Consider the following 16,756-nt stretch of genomic DNA (forward strand, 5'->3'; position numbering starts at 1 on the left):
TTTCAAATAAATATCTTTAAGTTATTGAGATATGTAAAACTTGCATGTTAACATTAACCAAGAGACAAAGTAGTAAAGGGGAGATGAATCAGCCTAAATGCAAGTAGAGTTATGGAACTTGGTCAGTGACATACAATTATGACTATCCAATTATGACTAAGTACATGTGTAAAGTAAATATCTTTGAAGCCCTTTAACCATAATTTCTAAGTTTCAAAGGGGCAAATAATTCTGCAAATATTACAGGCAGAGTTATGCAATTTTGCAAACTGATTGTTACTATTAAAAGTATTGTAAATTTCAATTGAATATCTCAAGCAATAATTGAGATATTTGACTTTACAAAAAAACCTTAACCAAAATTTCTAAGTTATAAAGAGGCATAATTCTGTAAAAATTATAGGCAGAGTTATCCTACTTGTCAATCTGATGTACATTGTTACTATAAATAAGTATTGTAAGTTTCAATTGAATATCTCAAGCAATAATTGAGATATTTGACTTTACAAAAAACTTTAACCAAAATTTTTAAGTTAAAAAGGGGCATTATTCTGTCAATATTGTAGGCAGAGTTATCCAACTTGTCAATCTGATGTACATTGTTACTCTGAATAAGTATTGTAAGTTTCAATTGAATATCTCAAGCAATAGAGATAAAAACTGTAACCAACGCAGACGCCGGGGCGACTACAATAGCTCTCATATTCTTTAAATAGATAAGCTAATAAAACGAGTTTAACATATTGCACCCTGTGCAGTTTGCAGTATTTTTTATATGAAATATACTTTTTGCACAGTAGTATACAACAGTTCCATAATTGAAGTTTTTTACTATGCCAAAGTAATCGATTTGTTATCGAAATGAAATTGAGGATTAAACCACTTTTTCCGCATGTTATTATTTAGTTAAAGAATGAATTTTGACCTAGTGACTGACATTCTTTCCCATTTTTGAACGTAGAGCTTTCAAATTTGGACAACGGAGAAATTTTAAGAAGCAGAATTGAATGTTGACATAATGTGACCTACTTTCTTTGGCTAGTGACCTTTCTTATTTTTGAAGCTAGAGCCTTGAAATTTGGACCATGGGGAAAGTTTTAAATGCAGTTTTTAGTTTCGACCTAATGACCTACTTTTGTCTGTTTGAAGATGCAACCATTTGTAACACGGGGAAAGTTTAACTCACAGAATTGAATTTTGACCTACTTTTTTACCCTATGACCTACTCCTATTACTCAAATATTAAAAAAAGGTCAGCATGGCTCCCTTTGGCGATGGCTCTGGTATGAACTTTTATTGTAAACTGTCATGGGGAAAAGAGTTTACAAAGTGGATGTAATTATTAAATACATAAAGGGGTTAAAAGTCATATAATTGTATGACCTTGACCTTGAGGGGAAAGAAACTACTCCTGCACATCCTCTGTGTTTAGTTTTTGGTTGAAGATTCCTGGGGTGGCGCAATCTTTGACCCACAGGCTTAAATTTGAACACTCACTAGAAGCTGTTTCATGCCAAATATTTTAGCTCTACCTCTTTGGGTTTTTTAAAAGGAGATAAATTGAGTTTTTTCTTTCGAATTAAATTTTAAAGGTGACAACCAAAGTTTGGATGAAATTGGCTTAGTGGTTTATGAGGAGATGTTGTTTAAAGTAAAAATTTATGTACGTCTGGCAAAAAGTGATCACAAAAGCTCACCCTGTCACTTTGTGACAGGTGAGCTAAAAAAAACAGGAATGATGTTACCATGTCTACTTATCATATATTGTATGATTCTGCAGCAATAAAATAAAAACAAATATAATAATTGTTAAAATCCTTTGTCTATTTGCCTGTTTTCTAGATATATTTAAACCATACCAAAACCATATGTTCCAAACACAACAGATATAAACAGTTGTTCAAAATGTCTGTAAGTTATAATATCCTTGATGTTTGAAAAGTTGATCGATGGAGAACAAGTATTGACTGTTGATAAAGATTTGCTGCTGTGGTCAAATGTAATAGAGCCTTTCATGTTTGGTGCCACATGCTTGCAGCCTATAAGACTTTGCAGTACATCACTTAGTTTGACTGTTAAAGAATGTTCCACTTCTTCATCCAGATCAAAATAGTTTGTCACAACACGACCCCCTGTAATAAAAGCATATACTTGTAAAATTCAAGTTGATTAAAATTGACATACAGAAGGGGGTACAGTTTCACAACACTGATTGCTTTCTACTACATGCATAAAAGACTTTGTATTAAATGTAATTATTTCATCCTTTAGTGTGAGAAGCTGGGATAAGTAATGTGAACATAGATATTACGAGTGCATTGTATTTACTATAAAATAGAACAATTGATTTTAACTGACCGAAACATTCTTGAAATCATTTGTTACTCTGCATATTAATACAATCAGTGTAAAAATGAAGCACAAACTCTTCATAATCATTTTTTAAAATTTTAAATGAGTTTGGAAATGAATTTGATATATTTGATAAAATGGCTTATAGTGTTCACTATCAGGTCGGTTTTACTTTTTCTATCCCTAATATGACAAATGAAATGCATTTCCCACTGCTCATGGTGTATACAGGTTATCTGGCTAGTTTCCAAAAACATGTTTATTTCAAACCAGATTGGTTAATAACCATACCACCTCTTGAGAAACCAAACTATTATTTCGCTTGAAGCTGACATCATAAAAAATGCTGTATGACTATTAAACTATTATTGGATTCCCAATACCGCTCAGAGCAGACTGAAAGAAGTTGGGCTTGAGAAAAGACAACTAGGAAGACAGGAAAGCTCCCTAATGTTAAAAATCATCTGAAACAAGAGCATATAAAAACAAATAGAAGTGGAATATGTCAATACATACATCATCTGCATTTCTTTTTTAACTGACTGTACATGGTTAACTCAGGAAAAGAATGAATTAACTACAATCTCAACTTACTCTCAACATTTTTCAGGAACTGATGAAAGTTGTACACCACTATTTCTTCGTCAGATTTCTGTATGTCATCTGTTGAAAAAGATGGAACAAACAGGTCCATGATCTCAGACGATGACAATTCTGTTTTTAAGAAACATTCTTTAGCATCTGGGAATCTTCTTAAAATGTCAAGAACCCCATTGTTCTTCAGTCCTGCATTAAATAAAGAAATTATTTCAGTGATTAATGCAATTTATAAAATGCCAATCTGTTTTATGTTATGTGACCTAGTACACATTTTACATTTTGTTCACACTAATATATTCTGAAATTAAACATACTTAGCTTCTTAAAGTATATTGATAAAATGATAGTTTGTTTCTTGAAATGTTACTAAATTGCATATGCTTTACCTTTTTAGCTCGACTTTTCTATGAAAAGGGGAGCTATCCTACTCGCCCCGGCGTCGGCGTCGGTGTCGGCGTCGGCGTTAGCGTTGGCGTCACACCTTGGTTAAGTTTTTCGTACCACCCCACTTTATTTCAGAAGTATTACAAGTATGGCTTTGAAACTTACCATACTTGTTCACCATCATAACCTCCATCTACAGACAAGAGTACATAACTCTGTCAAGGTTTTTGACAGAATTATGGCCCTTTTTTGACTTAGAAAGTGTATTGAGCTTGGTTAAGTTTTTTGTACCACCTCACTTTATTTCAAAACCATTGGAGGTATTGCTTTGAAACTGACCATACTTGTTTACCATCACGACCTTCATCAACAGACAAGAGGACATAACTCTGTCAAGGTTTTTGACAGAATTATGCCCCTTTTTGACTTAGAAAATACATTGAATATGGGTAAAATCCACTTATTGCCTTAACCCTTTGAGATATTGCTTTGAAACTTTTAATGCTATTTCACATCATTACCCCCATCTGTACGCAAGAGAAGGTAACTCTGTCAAGGATTTGTTTTAAAAATTAAGGCCTTTTATCGACTTAGAATCTTGGTTAAGTTTTTAGTACCAGTCCACTTTTTGACTGAACTGTTTGAGATATTAATTTGAAAGTTGGAATACTTGTTTACAATCATGATTCCCAAACATGTCCAGGAGAAGGTAATTCTGTCAAAGATTTTATTTGAATTATGGCCCTTAACTGTCAATGTTTTGTATTATAGGCAAGCACTAAAAAACTTAAAAAATCTAAAAAAATTCATTCCTATCCACTTGTTCACTTTACCATAAATTATGTCATATAAACATTGCTGTAATATTCAAGGGTATCAAACAACTAGTTCACTTTAAAAATACAGAGATTCTTGTATTGCCTTTTACTGCAAAAACTTTTTTTATTGGCAAGCAATAAAAAAGTCGAGCGCGCTGTCTTACGGACAGCTCTTGTTTGTATAACCCAATTTAAAATAAAAGACGGCCATGGTGGCCCTATGCAAAATGCCCAAGACCTTGTTGCCAAACATCTAATCAATATAATTTCAACAATATTGGAAGAAAATTGTCCAAGAAGACATATGCCAGACAGAATAAGATTCAATCGAGCTATAACCAAAATGTCAAACCTTCCATGTATTGAAGAAGGCCAGGAAGACATCTATAAAAAAGATGGTGCCTTTTAAGTGCATTAATCACTTCAGTCTTATTTTGCACAGTTATACGTCGCTGAAATGATATGGCGTCAAGAAGATCAGAAAACTGCAAGTTGACTGCATCCTCATCTCCCTCAGAAATGTTTCCTATCTGAAAAAAAAAGGAAATCATTGGTCAAAATAAAATTAAAGAAACAAGATATGTTTGTAAAACATGTATTCCCCCTAACAGCAACCAATTTGTAACGTGAAAAGGTCAATGTGACTCTGACCTGACCTTGTAATCCCCCAAAAATAGGGATCATCTAATGGTCATGACAAATCTCAATATTAGGTTGATTGATTGATTGATTGATTGATTGATGTGTCAAACATCAAAGCTCTATGCCTTGAACCTTCAGACAAAAATTTGAACAACTTTGGTAGAGTACCTTTAGATGATATTATTTAACAAATATTAAAGCTCTAAGCCTTGTACCTTCAGACAATAAGATATTTTTATTTTTTACTATATGTCTATATTGTAATCAATGACCCCCTGGGCGGGGGCAATTTTGACCCCAGAGCTATAATTTGAACAATCTTGCTAGAGTTTTACAACACAATGTTTCATGCAAAATATCTAACTTCTAGCATTTGTCAATTGCTAGAAGAATTTTTTTAAAGTCTTTACTATATATACAAATAAAGAAAACCAATGACCCCTTGGGGCGGGCCGATTTTTCCGATTTTGACTCCAGGGCTATAATTTGAACAATCTGGGTAGAGGTCTACCAGACAATGCCTTATGCAAAATATCTAAGCTCTAGGCCTTTTGGGTCTATACAAGAAGGTGTTTTAAGTTTTTACTATATGTACATATAGCAAAAATCAATGATTTTGACCTAAGGGCCATAATTTGAACAATCTTGGTAAGGGTCTACCAGATGATGCCTTATGCAAAACATCTAAGCTCTACGCCTTTTGGGTTTTTACAAGAAGGTATTTTAAGTTTTTACTATATGTACATAGTGAAAATCAATGACCCCCGGGGCGGGGCCAATTTTGACCCCAGGTCTTTAATTTGAACAATCTTGTTAGAGGTCAACCAGACATTGCCTTATGCAAAATATCTAAGCTCTAGGCCTTTTGGGTCTTTACAAGAAGATTTTTTAAATTTATTCTTATAATTCCTTTTGGTTTCCATGGCAACCAGATTTCTGCATGGAATGAAATTCTTTGAACAACTTTGGAAGCCCTTCACCCAAGGAACAATCCTGCCAAGTTTGGTTGAAATTGGACTAGTGGTTTTTCACAAGAAGATTTTTAAAGTTCACTATATAATCTATATAACACACACACAAACACACACACACACAAACACACAGGTGAATCACTATATGCCACCGCATCGCAGATGCTGCGGTGGCATAAAAAAATATTCAAGGCTTGACTTTATGATTGTCAGACTAATAATAGTTCATAACTATGTGGCAATAACCGGAAGAAATGTTTTAAAGCTCAGAAACGTGATCATCAGTCACCTGTTGTATGGCATGCTTTACATCAGCCTTGATCAGTTCCTCAGGAAGTGATATTATGTTTGGAGTCTTCTCACAGATGATGTAATCTACAAGATGGGGAGTGAAGCATCTTGGCCCAGGATGTCCAGTTAGAAGTGCCATACCAGTCATTTTTCCCATTTTGAGGTACACATCTTTGCTAAGAAGATCAGCTGAAACATGAATCATGTCACTGTCAAAAATTGGTGTGTGCTTGAAAAGCAAAGTAAAAAACTCTCGAGTGAGTCCACCCTCATCTATACCTTCCTCCCCAATAAAACGAACTTTCACTTTTTTTACCCAGTCGTCTTTTGTTGCATCTTCGATTTGCTCCATTGCTGTCAGCAGGAAGTGCCTCCTTACAATGGACAGCTCCCATTGTTCTGAAAAGGCTTCATACACATTGTGTAGAGCTTCCTCGTACGATCTGAAATCATAAATTAAGAGATAAAAATAAACAAATAGAAATGTGTCCACAGGACACGGGTTCCCCCACCGCGCCACTGTTCTGTCAATCTTATGACTCTAGGTCAAATGTTTTTTTGAAAACTAAAGATCTTTTACTAAGTAAATGGCAAGAACTTTACAAATACTGAATAAATCCACAAGCAAACCCCAAGTACACTTGCTGACCAACATTCTTGTAAACTTTCAGGCCTACAAGTGAAATACTTTTTGAGCTGTGCATGAACAAGTTGAAAATTGCAAATTTATACTACTGTAAGTCAAAGGCAATAACTCTAACAAAACTGAAAAAAATCCACATGCAAAGTCTCAGTTGCGTAGCTTCACAGTGATGTGAATCATTATTCTTGTAAAGTTCATTGATTCTAACTCAAGGAACAACAACATTATGAAATGTTATAACTAAGTCAAGGGAAATAACTCTACAAATATTGGATAAATCCACAAGCTAAACCCCACGTGCAAAACTAAATATGCTGAGCAACCTTCCCGTAAGGTTTCATGACTCTAAGTCATATACTTTTTTGTGTTATGTGCGACACAAGTTGAAAATTGCAAAATTTTACTAAGTCAAGGGCAATAACTCTGAAAATACTAAAACTATCCAGATGAAAATACACAGGTCCACAACTACACATGCAGATCAACATTCCTGTAAAGTTTCATGACTCTAGGTCAAATACTTTTTGAGTTAAATGTGACACAAGTTGAAAATTGCAAGTTTTTACCAAGTCAAGGGCAATTACTCTAAAATTACTAGAAATATCCAGACGAAAATACCCAGGTGCACAACTACACATGCTGATCAACATTCCTGCAAAGTTTCATGACTAGGTCAAATATTTTTGAGTTACATGCGACACAAAAGAGAATGGACAGACGGACAGACAAGGGTAAATCTAAATGCCCGCCACTAAAGTGGGGGCACAAAAAACAATACATAACATAGCCATCAAGATTTCAAGTTTAGGCTTATTGGCCCTTTAATTATGGGTTCCCCTTCTATTAATGGGTGTAGGTGACAGCTGTGATGGTTGAACATCAACAAAAGCTTAAATATCATATCAATGATGAACATTCTATGCATACTATGTAAGTACAATATAAAGTAACATATTACTTGTTCTCAACAGATGGAACCACTCCTGGATCACTTTCTTGCTTTGAACAGCATGTATCCGCATGTTCTTGAATCTGACATACTGGTAAGTCAATGTAGCAAACTGGACAGGTCTCAAAAGCTGGTGGATCTCTACAATTGTTCAATACACATATTCAGTTTTTACCTTTCATAAATAAAGATTTCTAAACATAACGGATCCATAAAACAAGAAGGCTTTAAGCATCCATGCACATATAAATTCTAACTGGAATTATTGTTGCACAGCCCAGATGAGGAATACTTGTGTAAACTATCATCTAATAAATGCATCCATTACTTAGGTATAAGCATTATACAACCACAAAAGAAACACAAATGGCTAATTAATACACATAGTTCACAATGAAAACTCAACATATTGTCACTAACTATATAATCATATTTATCACTCAAAATGTCATATGAGAATAAATTTACTAAATGCGCATCAAATCTGTGGTATGTTTCTGTTGTTGTTTTTTCACCAGAGGGGTTCTTTTTGTGCTTAAGTTTAGTACCTTGCATGCAAAACCTAAACTTGAGTGACGCCCACAGCCAGGTTGCGTAAATATTCTTTGAATACTCAAGCTAAAAACAATACCATTTTAATGGACATGAAGTAATTTGTGCAATTTCTTAATTGCTTTAGGGTAGATTAATGCTAATTTCCATGAGTATGATAAGTTATAATTTTCAGATCTTTAAATATTTTATTTCATTAAAGGCAAGCTCAGTTTACTCCTCAGATAACTAGCATTGAAAACTGTTAAAAAATTTCAAATACAACATGTACATGTCTCTGTGAATAGCTTTATATGAATGGTAAAAGTAACAATCAAAAAACAGGGATATATTGGTAAAAATAACAAACAGAAAAATAAACACTAACAAAGATATCATAAACAAGAGGGCCATGATGGCCCTGAGGTTGCTCACCTGTATATAGGCCCTCGGAGCGAGGCCAGTTTAAACCCAAGGGCTTTTATTTGAACAAACTTGGAAGACACCCATTAGAAGATGTTTCATGATGTTAAGTTTTTACTATACATATATAATGAAAATCAAAGACCTCCCCCCACCTGGCAGGGCTAATTTTAACCCAAGGGCTTTTATTTGAACAAACTTGGTAGACACCTATAAGAAGATGTTTCATGCTTAACATCTAAGCTCTAGCTCATTGGGTTTTTTAAAAGAAGATTTTTTAATTTTTTACTATACACATATAGTTCAAAACAATGACACCCCTGGGGCGGGGCCAGTTTTGACCCCAGGGCTTTTATTTGAACAAACTTTGTAGACACTTAGTAGAAGATGTTTCATGCTTAATATCTAAACTCTAGCTATTTGGGTTTTTTCAAAGAAGATTTTTAAGTTTTTGCAAACACATATAAGGAAAATCAATGACCCCCGGGGCAGGGCCAATTTTGACCCTAGGGCTTTTATTTGAACAAACTTTGTTGACACTCACTAGAAGATGTTTCATGCTTAATATCTAAACTGTAGCTATTTTCGTTTCTTCAAAGAAGATTTTTTAAGTTTTTGCTATACACATATAAGGAAAATCAATGACCCCCGGGGCGGGGCCAATATTGACCCCAGGGCTTTTATTGAACAAACTTTGTAGACACCCATTAGAACATGTTTCATGCTAAATACCTTAGCTCTAGCTCTTTGAGTTCTTTAAAAGAAGATTTTTTAAAGTTTATACTATATGCATACAGGGAAAATCAATGACCCCCTGGGGCGGGGCCAATTTTGACCCCAGGGCTTTTATTTGAACAAACTTGGTAGACACTCATGAGAAGATGTTTCATGCTAAATATCTTAGGTCTAGCTCTTTGGGTTCTTTAAAAGAAGATTTTTTAAGTTTTTACTATATGCATATAGGGAAAATCAATGACCCCCTGGGGCGGGGCCAATATTGACCCCAGGGCTTTTATTTGAACAAACTTGGTCGACACTCATGAGAAGATGTTTCATGCTAAATATCTTTGCTCTAGCTCTTTGGGTTCTTTAAAAAAAGATTTTTTAAGTTTTTACTATATGCATATAGGGAAAATCAATGATCCCCTGGGGCGGGGCCAATTTTGACCCCAGGGCTTTTATTTGAACAAACTTGGTAGACACTCACTAGAAGATGTTATATGCCAAATATCTAAGCTCTAGCTCTTTGGGTTTTTTAAAAGAAGATATTTAAAGTTTTTTCTTTCGGTTGCCATGGCACGGACGCCGGCCAGACGCCGGACGAAAAAGCGATCACAAAAGCTCACCCTGTCACTTTGTGACAGGTGAGCTAAAAATGAAAGCATAGACAGTTGTGCAACAACTCCAATGATTTCATAAGCATTTTGAAAATTAAAAGCAAACAATAAAATACAGAATAAACACACCAACATGTATTTATGCAAACATACAAATTATTGCTATTCCAAATATAACTCAATTTAGTATCTATTGTTTGATTATAAAAGTAAAAGGTTTAAGCCCTCCCATCAGCAAACACAATGTGAGGCTTGAACAAAACAATTTCACCTAAGTCATTTATTCATTTGGAAACAATGCCACTTGCTTAGAAAGAGTGATTAATATAAATGTTTGACCTTGCTGAAAGTGGCCTATAGCCAATCAACAAACTTCATTTATTCACCATTATCTCATTTTTTAGTACAGAAAAAGAAAAATATTGTTTGCTTCAAAATATTATCCTTTTTTTGATAAATTGTAAACATTGAACAAAACTTTCATCAAATTAAAATAACAATATAATTACTGAGACACTGGACAGTCAGCACTTTTGCTAGCATTCTGAAAAGAAATGTTTTGTGCAAAATCTTTAATATTAAGAAATTTGTAAGCAGAGATGCATTTTAATAATTCACTGTTACAATGTTTCTGGGGAGTTTCTGGTCAAAATTACAGTTCAAAATTTCATATTTACCTGGCATATTACGTGTTATATTACGTGTTTATATATATATATTGTTATACACTTTCACATGCATAAATGTTTTCCTCAACACATCTGTATCCATTCTCATAGTATAACACTTATTACATCCATAGTTAGTAAGTCAGCACAATGTTCAGCCTTTTTTAACATTCTATAGGTTCTTGTAAAGAATACTTACACAAGCATATTGACACACTGGAGTCTGAATAAGCTCTTTTCTTGTTGGTGGCAGTGTGCAGGATTGTAGATCTAAATCTTTGTCCTGAAATTATAACAATGATAATATTAATTGATCCACATTTATGTAATATATAATCATAAACAGCAAGATAGTGTATAGGTTAAAGGATCTTGTACATGCCCTAAATGGTAAGATTTGATGTCAATCATTTACTGAAGGTGTTTACTTCAAACATGAAATGATTGTTCTTTATCATCAACCACATCTTATGTGACACAGTTCGTAACTTAAGCACCCATATTTAAAGAATTATCCCCAGTAAAAATGTTGTTTTTTGGGTTCTTTTCACTCCATTACTTACGGGTTGACATCAAAACTTCAATTGATTTTTCTCTTTCATCATAACTCTCAACTCAAATGACAGTGATCATAACACTGGCACCCATATTCTATGAATTATACCCCAATGAACTTACTATTTTAAAGAATATATGCTATATTTTACCCAATCTTTAAAATACTTTGGAAAATCTACTCTCTTCTCGCCTCATCGTTTAATCATCTACCATTTCTTCAACTCTACTCTCTCTCACAAGTGTCATAGTAGACTCTTTAACTCTCTGTTCTGCGTTCTTCTCGTCATTTCTTCTTTTCATTTATATCTATACCAACATCAATACCACTAGTATAGCACATTATAGCTGTCAAGACAATCTGCTTGAGATCTTCGCTCTTCGCATACTCGAGAGCTTTAATTTGGATTTGTCAGTTTTCTCAATAAATATGAAGTGTTTCATCTGAGTGTATCCAGACAAATAAACTATAAATATGGCTTTGCAATAACACTAAATGTCGTCAATGTCCTAAATGGAATAACACCTCATCCTCTATATGAAGAGAATGCTCAACAAATATCAATATTTTAATCAATCAATAACTCAAGGACTTGATTAAATCAATTGTGAACACTCCAGATTTTAACTGGCTTTCTTTGTCCTATAAATTGTGACTCGTTCTTTGATTAGTGGGTTTACTGAGTAAGTTCATTCTCTCTAGCTCCTTATGAAAGCTCTTTCACAGCAAGTCAGTCGTACCGTATTACGCTACCTGTTACAGATACGTCTTGTGCGTTATGAAGGAATATCTCTCTCATGAGAATATGCGCTCGCGCACACCTTAAAATTGTGCACATCTCCTACACTGGTTTTCTGGAATCTAACATACTTCAATCTCGACCTAAAGGTATATGGTACAACATGTATGTCTACTCACACAATATATGGAAGAAATGATTAGCACACTAAGACTTGACATATGAAAAATAGCGTGCAATATACTAATCCTCTGTAGACACTTAAGGCCTCTCACTTATGGTGCGCTATTCACAATAACCCTAATAAAAACCTTCAAACATTATGTAATAAGTCCTCTCCCACCACACTGATAAGTTTTTTTATGATCTAAGCTCAGTAGTATGCATTTCTCTCTGGTGCAATATTAGTGAGGAAACGATACTGTGCTCCCTTTAAGGCGTTGTGAGAGAATTTGCTTGGATTGAATAATCTATCTTAAATTAACCTATGTGTAGGTGTGGACAATGTTAGAGGTTACCTATACCATTGTTTTATCTTAAGGGCCAGGAGGCATAATTCGACTTAATATAATTATTGTTATAATAACAGTGAATAGCTAGTGTCACTAGATTACTCATGGTTAACATGCTTAATACAATTCAAATTTGTCTAGAATAAATACTATGTTTGAGCTCTATATTTAGAAAGTGAGTTATATATTAAAGACAAATTCTAAATCAACTCAACACTTAGCAGATGCGTCTTCTCTCGGACACTGAGTGACGTGATTTCTCACAACTTTAGAATTCCTGTGTGTCTTACAAATAGATCATTAGCTACGTAGAAGATAACAGAACATGTTTCTAGTGGAATAGTAGCCATATCTGCTCTAGAACAGAAACTATGAGGATATCATTTTTATTCATTATATATTGTGATTCGGTTTGGGCGTAGATAAATATACTCGTGTTGGCTCTCTCAGATACAGGTACTCCTCAGAGGTTTACGAAGAGTTTAGTGAGAATATAACACATATTAAAATATTTTACAATACTCTAGAGACAAGAATTGGTAAGCCTCTCAAATACCGGACCGGAAAATATTGAGCCAAACACCATAAAAAAGGAACTCAATCGACCATTGTGTCAGTGTTCAATATTTCTAAAACTATTTAGTATTCTGATCAAGGATAATACAAGTTTATTACTATTATCTCGTATAGTTATACCTAACTAGTTATAACACGTGTATATTCACAGCTTTTAAACTATACTATGTATGAGTTATATAGAGCCATTTCCAAATTTCTCTTTTGCTTAATTCGTTATCTCCTACAATGCCTTAAATACAGGAGGAATTAGTTATTAAGTTACGCGATACTTTTTCTTCTTCTCTGTGTATCTTGTTCTCCTCTCTCTAACACCTTCAAGTATTGCTCTCTACTTTATCTCTAAAGAAGAAATACGTCTCCTCAACATACTATTTCAAGATCGTTTTCCTTTAATATTAACTATATGACAGAGATATCTCACAACCATGTTTTGTTTTGTTCACGCCCCTTTCAGCTATACTCAACCCTGACTGCTACAATAAGACAAATATATGAGTGGTTCTCCAAAAGGATTGATAGTCTGTATGATTCGATCGTACAAGATTGGTGTTTTCTTTGAGATCGCGCAGCAATTTTATCTAAATTGGCCTCTCAAATATACATATTTGCAATCAGGTCAGTTCTATACTGTTAATGGTCTTAACAAGAATTTACTAAACCTGTTCTTATTAATCTCTTTATAAGACATTATCACTCACTTTAGAACACTCAGATTAAAAAAAAACCTTTTTTGATCCACTATTATAAGATAGGATTAATAAATATGTTAGACCTCTCTGGGTTAGAAAAAACTCTCTGTAATAAGATTGAAAAGTATAGCTAAGCCGAGTTATGACACAAATTAGTAAATCCGCACTATAATCACATCACATATGGTGCGGCTCTCGGCAGTAATTTAGTACAGTTTACTTAACACTTGGAATTACTAACCATTCCTAAAGTCGGTGATTAAATAGATAATATACCTGTGACGAGTGCTCTGTCATGTTACGTGACCAGATTTATAAATCTCTGCGTGTATTCTCCTCGGCTAGCATCAATTACACCTCTCTCAACGCCTATGTTTCAGACCCCACGCCGCTTCGCACGTTAAGTGCCTAGTGGTTGGCCTCAAATAGACATGTATATATCTTTAGACATAGAATAAATGCTACTTATATAGCGCTCCCTAAGAGGGTGAATAGAACTCCCTCCTAGTATAGACGGGTAGTTCTTTGAACTGGGGTCTGGTAGAAAAGTTCTGTACAACATTAGTTCTGGTATCAACGCTGAAAAACAATTTGACTCTATCTCAATCCATTGAGAAGTTGCAGCACTTTGAAATTCAATTTTTGGTGGAAAAAATCAACGCAAAATAGTGATTTTTGGCGATTTTGAGATGTCCCCTCGTTGCCATCGGTAACAGAAAAATTAAGCCTGAGCATGTTGTTGCAAGGGCAATGGTCCAATCACACATTTGTGCCAAGTTTGATTAGTGTTGAAGCAGTTTTTATAGTATTATAGCAATTTGAACTTGTAACGGGAGACTTTTCAATGAAAACAGCCATTTTTCACAAAATGCTGATGAAGTAATGAGTTAAGTAAGGTATTTACAACGCAATCTTTAAATCAGTCTCTGTAAGAGGATGAAACCTCATTATGATTATGTTAATTTAAACTTACTGAGAATTCTTGATCCACAAGTGAAAGATCATTCTGGATCGGCCTTATGTAACACACTGCCTGTCCAAGGTTACTGAAATTTGACAGAAAGTTAACAGTATAGCCACCTGGTGGCACAATGATCACTTCTAAGTCGCATCTACTTCTGGCCTGTGTTCTAAGTAGTTCAAAACCACCAATGCCATCCAATTTGGGATAATGCTCCTCAATGCGACATTTAAAGTAGCCTGCATCATCATTTTTTTCAAAAGATATCTTCTTTTCCCCCAAATTTGCCTTGTACAGTCTATCTTTTTGTTCTCTGGTAGGAGCCATAGTCTAAAAAATCAGAAAAGGGTAATCTATCAACTTCAATCCTAAGGCTTCTATCACTACATTATAATTTATTGATTTTTACTGTAAATTATATCATATAAAAATTTAAGTGAATGCATGGGTAAACTTAAATTCATTTACTCAAAACAACCAACCAAATCTAATTATCTCAACATTGATACATATACCTGATTTTATTAACTTATATCATAGTCATGCGAATGATGAGTTGTGTTTTTATGGCTCCAGTGCATAGTTTTCAAACGTTTTTATTAAGTTAAAATACCCTTCCAAACTACTCAAAATATTAAAATTTCTTAACATTTGAAACTTTACCATTAGTCTATTATTCAAGTTTGTTTTTGGACGTTGAAAGCACTTTTTTAGACTATAGTTGGAACTCGTTTTATCCACTCCTACTCATAATTCCCCGATTTCAATGAAAAAAGTGTGTTTCTGTCCAATTATGCAGTTTTTCTTTTTACAATTTGAAAATGATGCTCACATATGCACCCGAGCTTTAAGGTTATGTAGAGCCAAAAATGTCAGACTTGATAAATGTTAAATATTATTCAATCATGGACCGACAGAATCAGCCAGTCATTTTCATGTGAGCAATCCGTTGCCCTCATGGGCTTTCTTGTTGATACAAACAACAAATTTACTAATTTAATGTAAAAAAATGAAATTTACGTCAGTTGTTCTTCCAAGGACACAGAATCTGTGGGTCCAGAATGCACGTGACGGTGTACGAGCTGGAGCACCACTTGAACGCCTTCTCGAACTGTGGGTTGGATATGGAGAAAAAATGTCCCTTACTGCTGCCAATGTCCTTGTCCTTGATTGGCTTGAAGCATCATCACTGGTTGATGTATGAGTTGACTCCAGGGCAGCAGCTGCCTGTCTTAAAAGCTCTAAAGCTCTTTGTTGACTCATCTGTTTAAAATATTTATTTAAGAAATAGATCATAACTGTGTGTGTTCAACTTCTATAGTTTCACAAGCATGATTTTGAATTCATGCACATTTATCTGAATGCACATGTCACAGATCTGAGTCATAAATTAAAATGCATAATAACAAAAATTGTGATAAATTAAACAGTAAAGCATGCACAATTAGGATGTATTCCTTGTGATAAAGGGGAGCAATATCTTAATGTTATTTTATTGCATAGTTACACAAGTTACTTAATTAACTTTTTGCTGCTGATATAGCAACAGTTGGAAACTGGTCAACTTGTACCTCAGTCAACTCGTACCTTAGTCTTTTAGTACCAGTACCTAAGTCAACTCGTACCTTAGTCTTTTAGTACCAGTACCCAAGTCAACTCGTACCATAGTATTTTTTTTTCATATTTTTTCTGAGATTCTTATCAATATCAGTATATAAGCTGCCATGTGCCAACACAATCAAACAAATTAAATCAGCCTTTGATAAAGATATATATTTCAATTTTTCACACTAGAACTAATTGCGTTTTCTAAGTATCAGTAATCACGTTACCCAAGTATCAGTCATTAAAGGCTCCTAATTCTAATACAATATCAAGGTTTTTTCTCAGCTAAATTCATGACCGATTTGGGTAAAGTTCCCAAATGAAAATAGTACCTTTTTTTTACAATTCACAGCCAAAAATTCCCAACTGAAACATCAATAAATAAAATTTAAAAATATTGTATAAACATGTATCTTGATGCTTTACTGTGATAAACCTGCAATGATTAAATGTCCTTATCATAGACAGTTATTCTATGATTTCTATGGTGTGAGTTGACTTAAGTA

The 16,756-nt window shown here is 34.2% G+C and overlaps 1 protein-coding gene across 2 annotated transcripts; it reads right to left on the reverse strand.

The window, feature by feature from the left end:
• Nucleotides 1-1,802: 1,802 nt before the first annotated feature.
• LOC132735143 (uncharacterized) lies at nt 1,803-16,449 on the reverse strand. 2 transcript variants are annotated; one of them, XM_060722043.1, is made up of 10 exons: nt 16,271-16,449; nt 15,666-16,232; nt 14,658-14,975; nt 10,809-10,892; nt 10,451-10,485; nt 7,660-7,791; nt 6,057-6,501; nt 4,507-4,684; nt 2,947-3,138; nt 1,803-2,132 (listed from the first exon to the last, which is right to left on the reverse strand). In XM_060722043.1, exons 2-10 carry the CDS (start codon nt 15,939-15,941, stop codon nt 1,849-1,851), a joined length of 1,944 nt encoding a protein of 647 aa, XP_060578026.1. In that variant the 5' UTR covers nt 15,942-16,232; nt 16,271-16,449; the 3' UTR covers nt 1,803-1,848. The 2 variants fall into 2 exon arrangements, with proteins under 2 accessions (XP_060578026.1, XP_060578027.1); XM_060722044.1 differs by having other exon boundaries at nt 15,666-16,216; nt 16,255-16,449.
• Between the last annotated feature and the right edge of the window lie 307 nt (nt 16,450-16,756).

Source organism: Ruditapes philippinarum, unplaced genomic scaffold, assembly GCF_026571515.1.
Source record: "Ruditapes philippinarum isolate M1 unplaced genomic scaffold, ASM2657151v2 ctg4181_1_1_1_1, whole genome shotgun sequence".
Lineage (NCBI taxonomy): Eukaryota > Metazoa > Mollusca > Bivalvia > Venerida > Veneridae > Ruditapes > Ruditapes philippinarum.